Source organism: Oratosquilla oratoria, chromosome 9, assembly GCF_046742065.1.
Source record: "Oratosquilla oratoria isolate Oo_2021 chromosome 9, ASM4674206v1, whole genome shotgun sequence".
NCBI lineage: Eukaryota > Metazoa > Arthropoda > Malacostraca > Stomatopoda > Squillidae > Oratosquilla > Oratosquilla oratoria.
In genome coordinates, this window is record NC_134785.1 from 44,139,269 (window position 1) to 44,158,274 (window position 19,006).

General features: G+C 40.7%; 1 protein-coding gene across 5 annotated transcripts in view; it reads right to left on the bottom strand.

Annotated features, from left to right (window-relative positions):
* Nucleotides 1-4,089: 4,089 nt before the first annotated feature.
* LOC143028357 (solute carrier family 35 member F5) overlaps nucleotides 4,090-19,006 on the bottom strand; it is a 48,390-nt gene continuing 33,473 nt past the window's right edge. For all 5 annotated transcript variants that reach the window (XM_076190311.1, XM_076190310.1, XM_076190308.1 and 2 more), the window contains 2 exons: nucleotides 16,274-16,409; nucleotides 4,090-4,921 (listed from right to left, as the gene is read on the bottom strand). In XM_076190311.1, the coding sequence (XP_076046426.1) occupies nucleotides 16,289-16,409 (121 nt within the window). In that variant the 3' untranslated portion in view covers nucleotides 4,090-4,921; nucleotides 16,274-16,288. The remainder of the gene's footprint in view (nucleotides 4,922-16,273; nucleotides 16,410-19,006) is intronic.

The following is a 19,006-nucleotide window of genomic DNA, read 5'->3' on the forward strand; positions in this document are numbered from 1 at the left end:
GTTTATTTACTGAAAGAGTGGGAGGGACAGAAGCAGTGAGGATAAGGTGGAGAAAGGGAGGGAGGGGAGAGAGAAAGACAGAGGAGTGGGAGATAGAGAGGAATACTAGAAAAAAAAAAGAGTAAAAAGCATATGAATATATCACATTCATATTAAATATACATCTACACATGACTATCATAGATGTGTACATTTTTTGCATTCAATTCATTCAAAAAATGTTTTATGGAATAGTATTCAATTATTGAAAGGTTTGTGGAGAAAATATATATACATTCTTCTGGCCCTATCCATATGGGTTCTCCTTGACCCTGAATAAGATTCTAAAAATTTCAGCATCCAAATATAATCACAAAGAAGATGAAGAATGACCCCGATTATGATCTGTCAAATTACAAAATTTCCACGACCACAGCTCTTCTCAATCTCAACTGTACTATGAAATTATGTCACTTCTAAATGAAGATATAAAACTATAGTTCACTTCAGCTTCCATCAAAGACTTTTAGTTCAATGTTTTAATAACGTCATCCAAATACTGCCATATCAAACATTACATATTCATTACAAAGAGGTTTGTCTATTTCACATCCAATAGATGCAGAGGTTAGTTATAATAAAGGGAATATAAATGATGGAATGAAAAGTGTTATAGTATGTGGGATGAATCCAAGAAGAAGGTTGTATGACGAAGCGATTGTACCCAAGAGGCTGGATAACCGCATCAAAGATAACTGCCCAGGATGTAACACTTCACCACATACTATACAACACATTATGGAAGACTGCATTGTACACAATCATGCATGCCAACAACACAATATACACCCTATAAGGGGTTTATAGGAAAACCCCGTTCCATATGTGGCGGGACTGCTTGACCAGACAGTCTAGGAAACAATAACTCAGCAAAGACTCAGAATACAAATGAAGCAGAAAGGAAGAGAACAATTCTTTGTCCCAGGACTCTTGCAGAAGACCTATAGCTCCTGGGTAACCAGATTGGCCTAGAGGTCATTCAAGGAGGAAATATTGTTTATCTTCTGTCTGGTGATTTCACGTGGCAATTCAATTCTGTGGCCAGGCCTACTCTATGTTAGTTCTGGGTAGTAGCTTGAATACACTCATGGCAGTGTGGTTCTTACTTATTTTGGGGAGTGATTTTTTTTTGTGGTTGTTGTTCCATAGACTCTCTGGCCAAGCAGTTCCATCTCCCAGAGGAATGGAATGGCTGGAATGGGTTTTCCCACAAATTCCTTATAGAGTATATATTGTGTTGTTAGTGTGTGGTCTTCCACAATGTGCTGTATAGTGTGGGGTGAAGTGTTGCATCATAGACATATATATGTGATGCAGTCATCCAGCCTCTTCTGGTAGCTTAGAAAGGCTGAATGGTGGCTGCATCGCAGTCTGGCCAGGTGGACTGTCCTTTTGGGGAAAGAGAGGATTCCGAGGGATGGATATCAGGAGATCTGGCATACAGCAATGTATTGTCTTTCAGTTTGTTATATAATTATGGATATGCTTCTGGAGGCTAGTGTCTGGTGGTTGTGGAGGAAGAGAGTATTTGCATGTTGTTTTGATGTTTCTTGGTGATGATTTTTTGGTTGGGCTCATGTCTGGGGGAATTAGGTGGAATATGGAATTTAGGGGTTGATATTGGAGTGCTTATTAAATACTGTATGTGTATGTAGTGAAGGTGTTCTTCCCTATCTTAGGGGTGACCAAGTCAAAAGTTACATGAAAATTAATAAAGCATGACAATTAGAAGTTCCACATTGTTTCATTACATCTTATGTGAGAATATTTTCATTACAAGTTCCATCGCATTCTAATATCTACACTTTTTTTTTAAAGACCTAAATATATAGACCAACCCAATTCTAATATTGAAGGAACCATCTCATTTATAAAGGACATATTGCAAAAAATTTACCTCAACAAAATACAACCCCAAATCAATAAACTGAAAGACCCTAATGTATTGGAGGGAAAAAAAAAAAAAAAAAAAAAAATGTGTAAAACTTGTATCTCAGAGAAAGATAAGAGATAGAGAGAAAAAATATTCTTATTTTATTTATCTATTTATTTTTTCTTTATGGATATCCAACATATTTAATCTAAGAACCCTTCTTGGATCACTAAATTACATACATCAACTATCCTATAGCAACTAGGTATTCAAAAATGGTACTTAAACTATTGATATAGTTGCTACACAGCTGTGAAAAAGCACATAATCCATTTCCCACAGAAATCCACATTATAAAAGTTGCTCTGGCAAACACTAAAAGAAGTTTATTCAACTAAAGATTAGATCTTAGTTATAACAAAATCTCTCGACCAAGCCCCGCACCTATTAGAGCCATAACCTTTGCTGAATAAAACTGCCATATGTTTGGTACAGCAACATCTATAAAGTGGATCACTGCACTGAAGCACTTAATATGGTTTGGCAACATGGAAGAAGACACTAATGAGTACAAAGATATACAAGCCCTACAAGGCACTGTGGGTCCATTGGCTTTACAAAACATGTGCCTAAGAAGACGTACCATTGCAAAGGAATTGACACATTTGGTGATAACAAGGGCTGTACAGGTGCTTTACATACAACCTTGCTATGTTGGAATACAGCAGTGTGATTACCTTTTTTTTTTTTTTTTTTTTTTTTTTACTCACTGACGAAATGAGACTGTTCATGCCCTTTTTCTGATGAGAACACTAGATTATGTTTATTTTTCACAGATTTCTTAAAGAGATCAATCTATTAACTGCCTCTGTTCTCTAGTGGAGGAGACTCATGGCCCCAATATATGTAGAAAAAGCCCCCCAGGTTGAATGAGGAAACCACTTAAGAAATTCTGTATAGATGCCTGTTCTGCATTATGTGTTGGGAAATAAAAGATTAGAGCAGTGATTCTCAACTGGACCCCCCAGGGTTCATAGTTTCATAATTGCAGCCACAACCCATAAACTAGATATAGTTACTTTAGTTAGTCAATGCCTGATGACTATATTCAGTGTTGGTGTGGTCTCCCGGAGGTTAAAGAAAAGCAATACATAAGTACATGTTACATGAGAAAATAGGATGAGAACCCCTGGATTAGAGGTTGTGCCTTTTGTATAGTTTGTGGCTCTTGGGCAGATGGTGTCCATTACCAGTCTAATTCTTTGATGATACTGTTTCAGTGCTTGGTGGTGACCTGATCAATCATTCAGCCACCCAATCAGTCTGTTGCCTCAGGTTTCTCTTGGAGGAGATTCATGGCTGCCAGATAACTGTGACCTGAACAGATATGACCTAAGAAGATAATAAAATAGAAGGGATTCTCTCTGAGCCACACTCTGGATGGAGGTAAAGGTGCTGGTGGATGTTTGACAGAAAGATGCATGAGCTTCATCCTTCTAGTGATATCCTACTCATCTCCAAGTGAAACTGTTCACATACAAGCCAATCCTTAGTTCCAAGTCTGTAACTACATTGTCAACCATATGTAACTCGTATTTGACGAACAAAATTCCTGCAATCTGTAAAAATGTACATACAATCTCTGTTATGAAACTTGACCAACAAATAAACCAAGTGACTGAAAAAAACCCCACAAACATAAACTAGGAAGAAAAGACAACAAGACACCCCACAAGTCCCACTGCAAAACTAGGATGATGATGATGATGATGAAGAGAGAGAAAAAAAAAAAAAAAAAAAAAAAAAATTAATACCCACTCTCTCCCATTCCAGTCACCATCAACACTAAAACAGTACCAGTGGGAAATTAATATGGTTCAAAATGCCACATAAGTTAAAGTTCACACCACCACGAAGACACTGTTCTACAGGCACACAATAACCAGCAATATAATACTTCTCTAAGAGATTTATGAGCAAACTTGGGCCATTGCTAAATATTTTGTGGCGGTTGATTTCCTACATGAGAAAACCTGAGGCTACAGATTGTAACATGGAAGCCTATTCATTATTTCTTTTGTGCTAAAAACATTTTCTTCTTAATTAAATAATTTCTGCTTTGTGCCCTACAGATATAAGAGAAAGAGCATTGGTCAAAAAGATAAACAAATAAAAAATATCATAACTCATCACTGCTGCATGACTTTAATAAAAACCTCAGCAACTAGTACTAGTGCACTGCTGAAATAACATCATATTCAGGGTCAAAAAGAATCATAAAAATAACAACATTAAAAACTAATTAGGTGCAGTCTTCTTCATTACAATACTTGCCCTAGTGTTTGGGTACTTGTGTATCTTTAACATGATTTTCCTACTCCATTCACTACTGAATAACTTGTGTTTCTTTATCGGCACAAGTTTTTGAGATGAAAATATTTTACAAATCACTTAATTGGAATTTCAGGAAATCACATACAAGAACAAATCAATCAACCCAATTACATAATAAGTAAGAATGTAAGAGCATATCACAAACAATAGTTTAAGCTAGTAAACTTGGATTACATCCTAGTTCTCTCTATTTTGCAGTTCATCTTAAGTAGCAGGAATACCTAGAATATTCGTAAGTAACATTTCATTCATCTCCACACACGTGACAGCTACAGTATGGTTTTGATGCTATTAAGGCTGTATGTATATACCTGCATATTTTGTGTAAAGGCAGGATGAGAAAGTATCACTGCAAGAATAAGTATTCTATGCTACATTAACTAAATCACCTTAGTGTTAAATAAATATCTCCAAAGAATAACATCAATGACTAGATATTTGTTCTGTAAATAAAGGTAACAGAGAAAATCACTTGGCAAAAATGGAGCTTGTCCAGTCATAAACTGCTGTAACCTGATGGTGATTGGCTCACTAGAATAGCTATCCATCTTGCTTTGCCCCAGTGTCAGCTGGGTTTCACTTGTGCTTTCCTTTTGCATCTCTCATTCCAGTAACCTATGAGAAAAAGAAAACAGTATGTCAACTAACAGGATTTCTAATGTACGAGCAAACACAATTTCCTACATGACCAATACACGTATTAAAGAATCAGAAGTCAGGATGGAGTAGCTGGTAGTGTGTCAGTAGTGACACCTGTTGTGTTCTTCTATTTATATAACAAGAGGCTTCTTTCTCCTTATGAGGGAGGTAGCCAGCTCAACCTACCCTACTCCTATCTATCACCCATTTTCTTTTATCTTAGCTTCTTGTGGATGAAGATCCCTGTACTTTACCCATTGCCTGGGTCAGAACCAATGCAGCTAGACACAGCACACCTACAGTAGGGCCTGTGCTTCATTTCCATGGTGACCCTCCCTCCTTGTCCCCTTATGTTATATTCTTGATTCATTTAACAGCTAATAAAACTGAATTACTGTGAGAGCAGCATGAATTAAATTCATACATTTATATACCATAAATCCACCCTACATCCATCCAATAACCCATTCACTGTCCCTCCCATCTTAGAACCTCGTGGATGAAGGGTCATCCCTGTCCCCCCACCACAATGTACAGGTCAAAGGCATACATACATATACCAAAGGCTTTTCCCCCTTACAATGGGGGGGTGGAGGTAGCCAAAAAGAAAAAGGCATGGAAACCACTCCCACCCATTCCATTCCCTACATATTCCAATCCCGTCCACCCTCCTCCTTTCCTTTTATCTTGGCACCTCCTAGATGATGGGTCATCCCTGCATCCTGTCCACTGCCCTGAGTCAAAAGCAGAGTTGTATGACACAGCACATCCACAGCAAGGCCGCTTCATAAATTTGGCGACCCCCTCTCCGTCCCCTCATGCAGAAAAGGAGAAGACAGGGAGAATTCCCTTCGGGCTGTGTCAATTTTTTTCCCATACATACTTCCTCACACCCCCCACCCACTCCCCCTCATGCATCACAGCATCATCCATACACAACCCTTCTCCATTCACCCCTATCTTCTGTCCTCTCCTGTCCTTCCTCAACAGACATTCCTCTCTTTTGTAATGCCTCTTTCACCCCCATCCATCCATCTCATCCTAGGACGCCCCCTCATATTCACTCCTTCCACACCTCTTTTAGTAATCTTTCTTCACTCATTCTTTCCATGTGTCCAAACCATCCTAATACTATTTCATCAACCCTATCTTCCAGCTCCCTTTCCACCCCTGTTCTCCTCCTCACCTTCTCATTTCTCACTCTATCTACCCTAGTAACCCCTATCATACTTCACAGACATTTCATCTCAAACACATTCAAACTCCTTCTCTCTTCCTCTCTTATGTTCCATGTTTCTGCTCCATACAGTGCTGTTGGCACAATCACTCCTTCATATAATCTCTTAGCACCCATTCCCAGATGTCTATTTCTCATTACATTTTTTAATCCACCACGGCATTCACTCTTCTCTCAATCTATATTCTACCTCCACCACAATTCCACCCTTTCCTGCTACATTTGCACCCAAGTATCTAAAACTATCCACTTCTTCCAGTCTCTCACCCTTAACCCCTTCCATACGGTGCCGCACACGTAGGCGTCATGGGGAGCGAGTGTATTCGCGAGGCTGCCATATCGGCGTCTTGATTATATTTATTGTAGTCGCCCCTCCATAATGACATTCTTTCTAATTCTTTTGTAATCGCATTTTCTATGGTTATCAAAATTCACAGGTGAAGAGAGAACGATCGATATAAGCGGTGACTATATTTTATGATGCGAGTATTATTACGACACGTCGTACGGCTGGCATCGGCTGCTGCCACTGAGATCTAAGTCCATGACGCCTACGTGTGCGGCACCATATGGAAGGGGTTAATGCTCACTTTCATCCTGCTGTCACTCTCTCCCCTTGTAGATCTCATCACCTTACTTTGGCCCACATTTATCTTCAGCTTCCTTCTTTCACATACCTTCTCAAACTCTGTCACTAACTTCCTCAGTCCCTCCTCTGATCCTGCTACAAGTGCAGTGTCGTCAGCAAACAACAACTGGCTTATTTCCCACTTTCCTCCATTTTCTTTAACTACCTCCAACCCCTGACCCACTACCCTTGCATTCACCTCTCGCACCACCCCATCCATGTATAGATTGAACAGTCAGGGTGACATAACACATACCTGACGAAGTCTCACCTTTACCTCAAACAATTCACTCTCTCCATTTCTGATCCTAAAACAAACTCTATTACTCTCATGAAAACTCTTGACTGCTCTTAAAAGCTTTCCTCCTATCCCATATATCTGCAGTACCTTCCACAGTGCCTTCCTGTCTACCCTGTCATAAGCCTTTTCCAGATCCATAAAAGCCTATAAAACATCCTTACCTTTTCCTATAGCTTTCTCACATATCTGTCTTACCACAAAAATCTGATCTACACAACCCCTACCTGTCCTAAAACCACACTGTTCCTCACCAATTACTCCCTCTGTTCCTCTCCTAATCCTCCCAATTAAGACCCTCCCATAAGCCTTTCCATCTACACTCAGCAAGCTGATCCCTCTGAAACTACTACACTCACACTTGTCCCCCTTTCCCTCGTAAAGCGAAACTATATAGGCACTCCTCCAGCACTCTATCCTCTCTTAACCATTTCCATACGGTGACGCCTACGTAGGCGTCATGAGGAGCAAGTGGGTACACGATGATGCTGACGTCAGCGTCTTGATTATATTTATTCTAGTCGTCCCTACGTAACCTCCATTCTCTCTAAACTGGCTTCATCATATTTTCAATGGTTTTCAAAATTCATGGGTGAAAGAGAACGAACGATTGAGCACTGACTATTTTTTATAATGCGATTATTATGACGCAACATTGCACGTAGGGCAGCTAATGCTGCCAGACGTGCGATATGCCCCAGAGTGAAGAGGTTAAACAAACATTCAATAACCTCACCAGCCAGTCCACCATCACTGTACCTCCTTTCTTCAGACATTCTTCATGGCATCCATCCAACCCAGGTGCCTTACCTGCTCTCATCATTTTAAAAGCTGCTTTCACTTCATCTTTCCCTATTTCTCCATTTTTCTCACTCATCTCTCTCATTTTCTTAGCACTTCCCACTGCAACTACCTTTCCCTCCCTATCCTCATTCACATTTAGCAACTCCCAAAAATACTCTGCCTACCTTCCTCTTACTGCCTTCTTATACTCATTCTCCTTTTCTTTCTAATTCAAGCAGTTCACTCTAAGTACCTCCCTACCTTCTGCCCTTTTCCTCTTTCTCCACCTATTCTCCACTCTCAATTTACCTTCCACCAGAAAATGATCTGATATTCCCCCACTCTCTCCCCTTAGAACATGTATATCCTTAACTCTTCCTACCATACTCCTGGTCACCACTATATAATCCATTAATGCTAAAGGTCAAAGGCAATACAGTTAAATTCAAGAGATTAATTTTAAGAAGATGGCATTAGAAAATACATAGGTATGTCTAGGAAGTCCAGAGAAAACTGAATTACTTGCTCCACTAACATCATAATTTAGAATATAATAATGGCAAGACATATCTACACATACACACATGTGATTGCTTTGACAGAAGAGATCTGATTAAAGATAGGACTTTAAGAAGTCATGGAAGGAAATCAAGACCACGTGTCTAAAGGATGTGAAGAAATAGTTATCCATATAAAGGCATAAATACTTGGAATATGATAATTGGAAATCAAGGATATAGATTAAGTTAGAGCTACATGAATTTAAGGCTTAACCCTGTGGTAGGGGAGACAGAAGACTCCCAAGTGTTCCCACTTGAATTGTAAAAGGTGACAAAAACGGGACAGGGAGCGGGCTAGGTATCCTTCTTTCTGTTGCTCAAAAAAAAAAAAAAAAAAAAAAAAAAAAAAAAAAAAAAAAAAAAAAAAAAAAAAAAAAAAAAAAAAAAAAAAAAAAAAAAAAAAAGGAGCACTGGCATAAGAGGGTCTGGGAGGAGTTTTCCAACCAGCATCCTAAGATTTGGATCTTTTAATGTGCATGGATGTGGTACAGATGAGTGTGAAAGGGAAGAGATAGGCAGTATGTTCGCAAGAAGAAGGATGTATTGGCACTGAGTGAAACTAAGTTGAAAGGGAGGGGTGAGTTTGAGTTTGGGAGGGAGGACCTCAGGAGTGAAGAGAGGACAAGGGAAAGAAGGGATGGCTATACTAGTAAGTGAAGAGATAGGTAAGCATGTGGGGTGGAAGGAGGTTTCTTCACGGTTAATGTGGATGAAGGTGAAACTGGAAAGGGAGATATGGATTTTTGTAAGTGCATATGGGCCTGGTAGTGAGAAGAGTGTGGAGGAAAGGGAGGCTTTTTGGATTGATTTAAATAAGTGTATAGAGGGTTTAGGGAGAAATGTCAATGTAGTGGTATTGGAAGATCTCAATGCTTGGGTAGGAGATGAACCAATAGATGGAGTGGTTGGGAAATGTGGAGTTCCAGGAAAAAAATGGAGAGGTGCTGATGGAGATGTGTCTAGAGAACTGATTAGTAAATACAGTGTTTAGGAAGACAGTCAAGCATGAGTACACATGGGAGAGGGTGGTGGATGGAAGGGTGGTAGACAGGGCTTTAATGGACTATATAGAGGTATCCAGAAGAGTAGGAAGAGTTAAGGATGTACATGTTCAAAGGGGAGAGAGTGGGGGAATATCAGTTCACTTTTTGTGGAAGGTGAGTGGAGGATAGATGGAGGAAGAGGAAAAGGACAGAAGGTAGGGAGGTGCTTAAAGTGAACTGCTTAAATGAGAAATAAAAATGAGTACAAGAAGCTGAGAGAAGAGTGGGAGGGAGTGAAGGATAGAGTAGAACTGGGAGTCGAGGAATAGGAATGTTTCAAGGAGGAAGTCACAAGGTGTGCAAAGATGGTGTGGGGAACAAGGAGAATGGGAAGAAATAGAAGGATGGGTAATGAGTAGTGGTACATACATATGCGAAAGGTTTTTTCCTCCTTACAAGGGAGGGAGGGGAAAAAAAAAAAAAAAAAAAAAAAAAAAAAAAAAAAAAAAAAAAAAAAAAAAAAAAAAAACCACTCCCACCCTTTCCATCCCCAATATACTCCACGCTCTTATCTTGGGAACTCCTAGATGACAGGTCATCCCTGCATCTTTCCCACTGCCCGGGGTTAGAAGCTATGCCACAAGACACAACAAGGCCACTTCGTTAAATTGGTGACCCCCCTCTCCATCCCCTAATGCAGAAAAGGAGAAGACGGGGAGAAATCCCTTTGGGCAGCTTCAATTTATTTCTCACCCATACTCCTTCACCCCCCACCCACTCACCCTCATGCATCACAGCATTGTCCATACACAACCATTCTCCATTCACCCCTATCTTCTATCACCCCTTTCCCAATGCCCCTTTTGCTCCATCCATCCATCTTATCCTAGGTCAACCCCTCGTGTTCACTCCTTCCACATCTGCTTTCCATACCTCTTTTACTAATCTTTCTTCACTCATTCTTTCCACGTGTCTAAACCATTCCAATATTCTTTCATCAACCTTATCTCCCAGCTCCCTTTCCACCCCCGTTCTCCTCCTCACCTTCTCATTTCTCACTCTATCCAGCCTAGTAACCCCTATCATACTTCTCAGACACTTCATCTCAAACACATTCAAACTCCTCCTCTCTTCCTTTTTTATGTTCCATGTTTCTGCCCTGTACAGTGCTGTTGGCACAAGCAATTCTTCATACAATCTACTCTTAGCATCCATTCCCAAATGTCTATTTATTACACTTTTTAATCCCCCAAGGCATTTACTTGCTTCTCTCAATCTACATTCTCCACTTCTCGCTTTCCCGCCACATTCATACCCAAGTATCTAAAGCTATCCACTTCCTTCTGTATCTCTTGCTTAATGCTCACTTCCAGTCTGCTGCCACTTTCTCCCCTTGTACATCTCATCACCTTACTTTTACCAACATTTATCTTCAACTTCCTTGTTTCGAATACCTTCCCAAACTCTGTCACTAACTTCCTTAATCCCTCCTCTGATCCTGCTACAAGTGTAGTGTCGTCAACAAAAAACAACTGGCTCATCTCCCACTTTTCTCCATTTTCTTTAACTATCTCCAATCCCTGACCCATTATCCTTGCATTTACCTCTTGCACCACCCCACCACCCATGTATAAATTGAACAGCCAGGGTGACATAACACATACCTGAAATCCCTTTACTTCAAACCACTCGTTCTCTCTATTTCTAATCCTAACACAAGCTCTACTACTCTTGTAAAAACTCGATTGCTCTTAACAGCTTTCCTCCTATCCCATATATCTGCAATACCACCTACAGGGCCTTCCTGTCTACCCTGTCATAAGCCTTTTCCAGATCCTTAAAAGCCCAAAAAACATCCTTACCTTTTCTACAGCTTTCTCACGTATCTGTCTTACCACAAAAATCTGATCTAAGCAACCCCTACCTGTCCTAAACCCACACTGTTCCTCACCAATTACTCCCTCTGTTCCTCTCCTAATCCTCTCAATTAAGACCCTCCCATAAGGCTTCCCAACTACACTTAACAAACTGATTCCTCTGAAACTACTACATTCACACTAGTCCCCTTTTCCTTTGTAAAGTGGAACTATACAGGCACTCCTCCAGTCCTCCGGCACTCTACCCTCTCTTAAACACACATCAAATAACTGTACCTCCTTTTTTTCAGACATTGTGCATGACATCCATCCAACCCAGGTCCCTTACCTACTCTCATCATCTTAACAGCTGCCTTCACTTCATCTTTCCTTATTTCTCCTCCATTTTCCTCGCTCATCATGGTAATTTTCTTAGCACTTCTCACTGTATACCTTTCCCTCCCTATCCTCCTTGACGTTTAACAACTCCCTAAAATACTCTGCCCATCTTCCTCTTACTGCCTTCTCTTCCATTATCATCTCTCCATCTGCCACCTTTTACCTTTTCTTCTCTACTTGATTTGCCTTCTATTCCTTTCTTAATTTCTTTCCAAAACATCTTTTTATTACTTTCAAAATTTTCTGTCATACTCTTACCCCACTTCACATCTGATCTCCTCTGTCTCCTTTATCTTATGCTTTACTTATCTTTTATTTTCCTTGTATCTCCCATATGATTCCCTTGTCCTATTTTGTAACCAATCTGTGAAAGCTTGCTTCTTCTCTACTACACCCTTCTTTGTTTCCTCATCCCACCACTCACTACCCTTCCTTCTATTTCCTCCCATCCTTCTTGTTCCACACACCATCTTTGCACACCTTATGACTCCCTCCTTGAACCATCCCCATTCCTTCTCCACTCCTAGTTCTAATTTATCCTTCACTCCCTCCCACTCCTCCCTCAGCTTCTTGTACTCCTCCTTTTCTTTCTCATTTAAGCAGTTCACTCTAAGCACCTCCCTACCTTCTGTCCTTTTCATCTTTCTCCATCTATCCTCCACTCTCAATTTACTTTCCACCAAAAAATTATCTGATATTCCCCCACTCTCTCCCCTTAGAACATGTACATCCTTAACTCTTCCTACTATACTCCTGGTTACCACTATATAGTCCAATAATGCTCTATCTACCACCCTTCCATCCACCACCCTCTCCCATGTGTACTTATGCTTGACTTTCTTCCTAAACACTATTTGATTTCATCAACTCTCTTTCAAGACACATCACCACCATTAACTCTCTATTATGATTTTTTCTGGAACTCCACTCTTCCCAACCACTCCATCTATTGGTTCATTTTCTACCCTAGCATTAAGGTCTTCCAATACAACTACATTGACATTTCTCCCTAATCCCTCTATGCACCCATTTAAATCCATCCAAAAAGCCTCCCTTTCCTCCACACTCTTCTTACTACCAGGCCCATATGCACTTACAAAACCCACATCTCCCTTCCCAGTTTTGTCTTCATCCACATTAACTATCTCTTCACTTACTAGTGTAGCCACCCCTTCTCTCCCTTGTCCTCTCTTCACTCCTGAGAACCTCCCAACTACACTCCCAAACTCACACTCACCCCTCCCCCCTCCCTCTCAACTTAGTTTCACTCAATGCCAACATATCAATCTTTCTTCTCACTAACATACTTCCTATCTCTTCCCTTTTACTCTCATCTGTACCACATCCATGCACATTAAAAGATCCAAATCTTAGGGTTGGAAAACTCCTAGACCCTCTTATGCCTTTACTTTTTTTAGGAATGTCCCCTTTGGGGTTACAGGGAGAAGAGTGCCTAATCCTAATCCCTGTCCTGTTTTTTGTCACCTTGTACGACTCAAGTGGGAAGACATGGTGGCAGTATTCTCCTCCCCCACCAGAGGGCTAGGCAAAAAAAGGAATTGAATATTCAGAGAAATGGTACAGGACAGTAACAAGTGGTGGGGGGGACAGCATAATGGAGGAACAGTCGCAATATAGTAAAGTATCATCATTTCTATATGAACAGAGGTTTCCTCTGTCACGGACAAAATGATGTGTGACTCTGGTCCATAGGAGCATCCCATATAGACCCTAAAGTATCAACTGCATGCTACTTAGCCACAATAACATGTAGCCAATACCCCAGATGGTGGTGGGATGAGGAAATAAAGAAGGCTGTAGAACAGAAGAAACAAGCATTCACATATTGGTTACAAATAGGACAAGAGAATCATACGAGTGGTTAAAAAAAAAAAAAAAAAAAAAAAGTGAAGCATAAGATAAAGGAGGCAAAGAGAACTGATGTGAAATGGGGTAAGAAGAGTATGACAGAAAATTTTGAAAGTAATAAACAAGATGTTTTGGAAGGAAATAGCGAGGAAGGGAAGATGCATCAAGTAGAGAAGAAAAGGTAAAAGGTGCACAAGGAGAGAAGGCTGTAAGAGGAAGAAGAACAGAGTATTTTGGGGAGTTGAAAAATGTGAAGGAGAATGGGGAGGGAAATGTAGTTGCGAAGGGAAGCGCTAAGAAAATGACAGTGATGAATGAGGAAAATGAAGGAGAAATATGGAAAGATGAAGTGAAAGTTATCAAAATGATGAAAGCAGGAAAAGCACCCGGGTTAGATGGGTGTCATACAGTGTCTAAAAAAGGGAGGTACAGTGATGGTGGACTGGTTGATGATGTTGTTTAATGCTTGTCTTTTTAAAAGAGGGTACAGTGCTGGAGGACTGAAGGAGTGCCTGTATAGCTCCACTTTACAAGGGAAAAGAGGACAAGTGTGAGTGTAGTAGTTTCAGAGGGATGAGTTTGTTGAATGTAGTTAGGAAGGCTTATGGGAGGGTTTTGATTGAGCAGATTAGGAGAGGAACAGAGGGAGTAATTGGTGAGGAACAGTTTAGGTTTAGGACAGGTAGGGGTTGCATGGATTAGATTTTTGTGGTAAGGCAGGAGGTGCTAAGATGAGAGGGAGGGTGGAGGGGTGTGGAGTGTATTCAGGGATGGAATGGGTGGGAATGATTTTATGCCTTTTCCTTTTTGGCTACCTCCCTTGTAAGGGGGAAAAAGCCTTGGTATATGTATGTATGGTTAAGGCTTATGACAGGGTAGACAGGAAGGCCCTGTGGGAGGTATTGCAGATATATGGAGTAGGAGGAAAGCTGGTAAGAGTAGTCATAAGTTTTTATGAGAGTAGCAGAGCCTGTGTTAGAATTAGAAATAGAGAGATTGAGTGGTCTGAGGTTAAGGTGGGACTTCATCAGGGATGCGTCATGTTACCTTGGCTTTTCAATTTATACATGGATGGGGTGTTGTGAGAGGTAAACACAAGGGAAGTGGGCCAGGGATTGGAGATAGTTAAAGAAAATGGAGAAAAGTGGGAGATAGGCCAGTTGTTGTTTGCTGACAAAACTGCACTTGTGACAGGACCAGAGGAGGGATTAAGGAAGTCAGTAATGGAGTTTGGGAACATGTATGATAGAAGGAAGTTGAAGGTAAATGTTGGTAAAAGTAAGGTGATGAGATGTACAAGGGGAGTGGATGGCAGCAAATTAGAAGCGAGTATTAAAGGAGAGAGACTGGAGGAAGTGGATAGCTATAGATATTTGAGTGTGAGTGGCAGGGAAGGGAGGAGTGGAGGTGGAGATAGAATGTAGATTGCGTGAAGCACGTATATGGCTTGGGGGATTAACCCCTTCGATACGATGACGCCTACATAGGCGTCATGAGGAGCAAGTGGGTACGCGAGGATGCCGATGTAGGCGTCTTGATTATATATATTGTAGTTGTACCTGCGTGACCCCCATACTCTGTAAATTGGCTTCATCATATTTTCTATGGTTATCAAAATTCACGGGTGAAAGAGAACGAGCAATATAGCACTAACTTTATTTTTTATAATGCGAGTATTATGACGCAACATCGCATGTCTGGCAGCTAATGCTGCCTGCGAGATTTTGGCCCGTATTGAAGGGGTTAAAAAGTGTAATGAGAAAAAGACACTTGGTAATGGTTAAGAGGAGATTGTATGAAGGAGTTATTTTGCTGACAGCATTGTATGGGGCAGAAACATAGAACATAAAAGAGGAAGAGTTTACATGTGTTTGAGATGAAATGCCTGAGAAGTATGGTAGGGGTAACTAGGCTGGATAGAGTGAGAAATGAGAAGGTGAGGCGGAGAATGGGGATGGAAAGGGAGTTGGGAGATAGGGTTGATGAAAGAATATTGTGATGGTTTGGACACATGGAAAGAATGAGTGAAGAAAGATTAGTGAAAGAGGTGTGGGAGGCAAAGGTGGAGGCAGTGAACATGAGGGGGTGACCTAGGATGAGATGGATTGGGTAAAAGGGGCATTGGGAAAGAGAGAAATGTCTATTGAAGAAGGGAGAAGACAGAAGATAAGGTGAGTGGAGAATGGTTATGTATGGATGATACTGTGATGCATGGAAGGGAGAGGGTACGGGATTGGGGGGTATGTGTGAATGATATTTTGATGCAGCTTGAAGGGATCAATTAAATGAAGTGGCCTTGCTGTGGATATGCTGTATTTTGCTACATTGCTTCTGACCCAGGGCAGTCAGTGAGATGCAGGGATGACCTGTCATCCATGAGGACCAAAGAAAAGAGGGAGGGAGGGAGGGGTGGTGAATGGGAGTGGAAATACGTGGGGATGAAATGGGTGGGAATGGATATATGACTGGCTACCTCCCTTGTAAGGAGGAAAAAGCTGTTGGTATATGTATGTATGCATGCTTGATAAAAAATTAGAGAATAAGAAATGGGACCCAACGAGTGTTGCTCCTTTCCTACAATTAGGTATATACACACACACACAAACACAAATATATATATATATATATATATATATACATATATACACACATATATATATATATATATATATATATATATATGATACAATATGTGCAAGTGTAAGACTGACTAACCTTGTAACATGTCATTCACACATGGTTGGTACTAGTGATGTTATTTATATCGAGTTCATCTTCATCTTCACAAAGCCCATGACTGGAGTCGCTCACAATTAAACTTTCTCTCTCAATACCATCTGTTGACACCAAGCTGAAAGATATTGCTTAATTAGTAATTCCTCTTATGTCCATGGGGAAGAAAAGAAAAAAGGAAAAAAAATACACACACACACATATATATATATACATATGATGCTTTGATTTAATGTCCCAAACTCCCACCTATCGAGAGGCTAGGACAGTGCCCCTTATAGTGTACTTTACAACAAGGAGCAATCCAACTCCATCAACAACACCATCAAGCTGAAATTGATCAGGAGACCATCGTCAATAATACCAGGGTAGTTACACAATGCAACAAATTAAAGGAATTGAAAATGGTGGAAGCTATCCTCATAAAGGAACAAGCCCCTACCATCAATATTCAATCCAATATGATTTCCAGTATACCTTTTTTTCAATGGTTGTTCTACGATAAAATCCCATCTTCCTTCCCCTCTGCATGTCACCAATGAGGTGACCCGAATTGTACCCATACCCCCTCTCTCTCCTTCCTCCTGAACACCCTCCTCCCTTTCCGTGGTCAACCAGTATATAATCCCCCTCTCTCTCCTTCCTCCTGAACACCCTCCTCCCTTTCCGTGGTCAACCAGTATATAATCCCAAGCTCTCTGTACTTTTCTGCAATTTTTTAGCATGTAACTGTGTAAACTGTGTTAGACTTATTTGTAACTTTCTGAAGATGACTCCAAGTAGTCAAAACATCAATTAAAATGGAAGACTATGGCTGGCTTGTATTTGCCCATCCTCTGGAAACGAGACAAATTATTAGAAAATTCAAAACATTAGAAAGAAAATTAAAAACTGTGAGAATGCTGTTGTATTTAACAAAGTGTGTATCAGTGAAAACCTGCATCCTAATTATACAAATATATATATATATATATATATATATATATATATATATATACCCTGTATATATACAAATATATACATATATATATATATATATATATATATACATACATATACCAAGGCTTTTTCCCCCTTACAAGGGAGGTAGCCAAAAAGGAAAAGGCATAAAATCACTCCCACCCATTCCATCCCTGAATACACTCCACACCCCTCCACCCTCCCTCTTATCTTAGCACCTCCTGGATGACAGGTCATCCCTGCACCTTGTCCACTGCCCTGGGTCAGAAGCAGTGTCGCAAGATGCAGCACATCCACAGCAAGGCCACTTCATTAAATCGGCGACCCCCCCTCTCCGTCCCCCCATGCATAAAAGGAGAAGACGGGGAGAAATCCCTTCAGGCTGCGTCAAATTTTTCTCACACATGCTACCTCACCCCCCATCCATTCCACCTCATGGAATCACAACATCATCCATATACAACCATTCTCCATTCACCCGTCTTCTGTCCTCTCCCGTCCTTCCTCAACAGACATTCCCCTCTTCCCCAAAGCCCCCTTCACCCCATCCATCCACCTCATCCTAGGACGTCCCCTCATGTTCACTCCCTCCACATCTGCCTTCCATACCTCTTTTACTAGTCTTTCTTCACTCATTCTTTCCATGTGTCCAAACCATCCTAATACTCTCTCATCAACCCTATCTCCCAACTCCCTTTCCACCCCGTTCTTCTCCTCACCTCCTCATTTCTCACTCTATCTAGCCTAGTAACCCCCATCATACTTCTCAGACACCTCATCTCAAACACATTCAAACTCCTCTCTTCCTCTCTTATGTTCCATGTTTCTGCCCCATACAGTGCTGTTGGCACAATCACTTCTTCATACAGTCTCCTCTTAGCATCCATTCCCAAATGTCTATTCTTCATTACACTCTTCAATCCACCAAGGCATTTACTCGCTTCTCTCAATCTACATTCTACCTCCACCTTCACTCCACCTTTTCCTCCCACATTTGCATCCAAGTATCTAAAACTATCCACTTCCTCCAGTCACTCTCCCTTAATGCTCACTTCCAGTCTACTGCCACTTTCACCCCTTGTACATCTCATCACCTTACTTTTACCCACATTTATCTTCAGCTTTCTTCTATCACACACTACCCCCAAACTCTGTCACCAACTTCCTCAATCCCTCCTCCGATCCTGCCACAAGCGCAGTGTCGTCCGCAAACAGCAGCTGGCTCACCTCCCACTTTTCTCAATTTTCTTTAACCATATATATATATATATATATATATATATATATATATATATATATGTATATATATCAACAACCACAATGCACTTTAATTCTAAGCCATCAAAGGCCGACATACAGAAATTGAAATGTGGTACTGCCAAGGACTCGAACCCGGCATCCTCATGACAAGTGTGGCAGTGACCTACCAACTAGGCTATGTTGATAGCCTAGTTGGTAAGTCACATCCTCATGACAAGTGCGGCAGTGACTTACTAACTAGGCTACCTTGATAGCCTAGTCGGTAAGTCATTGCCGCACTTGTCATGAGGATGCCGGGTTCGAGTCCTTGGCAGTACCACATTTCAATTTCTGCATGTCGGCCTTTGATGGCTTAGAATTTAAGTGCATTGTGGTTGTTAAAATGTATCTCTAATCACTGGGACCCATTCCGTGTTGTACACACACACACACACATATATATATATATATATACATATATATATGTATCTATATACATATATATGTATACATGTA